Consider the following 2500-nt stretch of genomic DNA (forward strand, 5'->3'; position numbering starts at 1 on the left):
AGTTGTCCTTGGGGGGTTCTTCGCCTTTGTTTTGCCCTTCTGTTACACCGTCCCTTCGCGATCGGGGTACAGTTGGCAGGACCCGTGTCCAACCGTGGTACACGTGAGACTGGCATGGACTGTTACTTGCATAATCCGGATCGCACTCAGGCCAATGGCCACCTAGCTCGCCTCCTATGGACACCCTGCCCATCGGTTCTCTCGCGAGACAACCCTGGGTGGAAGAGACTTGGGACGTCTAGGAATCATGGCTTGGGCAGCTCGACGAGACTGTCGCGGGGAATTAGGGATGGGGAGGCCTGCCTGGGACTGCCTCGGGGATCCTCGTGGCTGGAAGGAAGGGTGGATGCGGCCATGGCCCCGCGCGTTAGCCCTTGAGATATGATGATATATATTATATTTAATATATAATATATATATATATATATATATAAATATGTGTGTGTGTGTGTGTGGTGTGTGTGTGGGTGGTGTGTTTGTGTGGCGTGTGTGTGTGTGTGGTGTGTGTGTGTGTGTGTTTTTGTGGGGGGGTTTGTGTGGTTGTTTGTGTGTGGTTTGTGTGTTGCTGTGTGTGTGTGTACTTATTAATACTGTAAAGACTATGTGTATAGCTACATATAATATATATATTTTGATGACTAAATGGGAATCCGATGATAAGTGAATTAGTTTCATGTGCTATTTCTGTGGACTAATGTGTAAATGTATAGATAAATCCCTGGATGGTGGCCAAGATCGCCCAGCCTGTGCTTTCGAGTCTCCTTCAGACAGACTCTCTATTGCCAAAAATGCACCGTATATGGGATGTGTTTCCTGGACATGTTATTCTCTCTCTTTATTATTATTTACCTAAAATATGTCGTATGGTTGAGATAAAACCGACGGAAAAGGAAAATGGGTATAAATAATGATAGAGAAACAAACAGACCAAAGACAAATCCAAATAAAAGAGGAAGAAATATTAACTAATAAATATTAATAATCTCAACAGGTGAGTGTCTCCGGTGAAGTCCACACTGTGTACTGGTGCCAGCTCTTCAAGGCTCCTCCTCTGAGTCGCAAAGTTCATGTTATTGGGGTGAGTAAAAGCTGCAAGTAGGACTAACGATTAGGCAAGTAAGAATGTGTTATTTGGTTGTTATAAAAAAGAAAGAAATAAAAACAACAATAATAATAATAATAATAAAAGATCAATAAACAAATAAATAAAATAATATTTATCCTTTTTAAAAGATAATTTAATTTGAGACTGTGGTGTCCCTTTATTTCTGGCCATCTACTTTACCTCTTCGCTTTTCGGCAATTTGAACGTATTTCTAAAAACCGAAGCGCCTTTACTACATGCTACGTATATCTGTCAGAAATTATAATGAATCCAGAAATTTTTCGAATAAAAAAAAAAAAAAAAATTCAATTAAATATGCAACCAATGAATATGGTTAACAGTTAACCAATCTCCCTATAATTCATTTAAACATACACATGAATAAGTAGTAGTTTTATTTTCGTTCATTATCGTTATGACTGTTAATAGTAAACATTTCAGTATAAAAACTCACCAAAAAGACACACACCACCACTCAAACACAATGTATATATATATGTATAATATATGTAAAATATATATAATTATATATATATATAATATATATAAAATTTTTATAATATTATTATATGATATATATTATATAGATGTATATAATAATAATAGTATATATGTATATTTTAATTTTTGTATATATATATATATATATAAATATATAAAATATATATATACATAATATAATACATATATTTATCTATTCATATATACATAATATATATATATATATATATATATATATATATTCATAAATATGTGCACATGTATGTACATATATGTATATATACATATATATACACATATTTATTCATTTTCGTTCATTATCGTTATGACTATTAATAGTAAACATGTCAGTATAAAACTCACCAACAAGACACACACGCACTCAAATTCACACAACCCTATGTATTAAAATAAATATATATATATATATATATATATATATATATAATATAATTATATAATATATATATTATAATATATATATATATAAAATATATATATATATATATATATTAAATATATTATATATATATTTATATAGTTGGTATATGGGATAGTATAGGGATATGTATATTGTATAATATATATATATATATTATATATATATATATATAATATATATATATATATATATACAGAAAAAAAAATCTTTGTCTTTCGTTTCCTTCAGTAGAGCACTCATAGACGAAAAACCCGGAACAAAAATCCAAAACCCCACATGCTCTTTTACGATGCCACTTGCCCGAGAGCGAAAGCACTAGAGAATGGCTCCAGGTCGAGGGCAGCAGTTTCTTCACCCCACATGCCCTTGTCTTGGGCAACTGAAAGGGGCCCTTTGTAGATGGCTTGGGGAGTAAGGTAAGGGAAGATAAGATTGGATATAATAGCAAAAAG

General features: G+C 32.6%; 1 protein-coding gene across 1 annotated transcript in view; it reads left to right on the forward strand.

The window, feature by feature from the left end:
• LOC119576018 (MOXD1 homolog 1-like) overlaps nucleotides 1-2500 on the forward strand; it is a 46378-nt gene that overhangs the window by 29056 nt on the left and 14822 nt on the right. The window contains 2 exon segments of the mRNA XM_037923546.1: nucleotides 992-1078; nucleotides 2280-2436. Coding sequence (XP_037779474.1) covers nucleotides 992-1078; nucleotides 2280-2436 — 244 coding nt within the window.

This window comes from Penaeus monodon, chromosome 8 (assembly GCF_015228065.2).
Source record: "Penaeus monodon isolate SGIC_2016 chromosome 8, NSTDA_Pmon_1, whole genome shotgun sequence".
NCBI lineage: Eukaryota > Metazoa > Arthropoda > Malacostraca > Decapoda > Penaeidae > Penaeus > Penaeus monodon.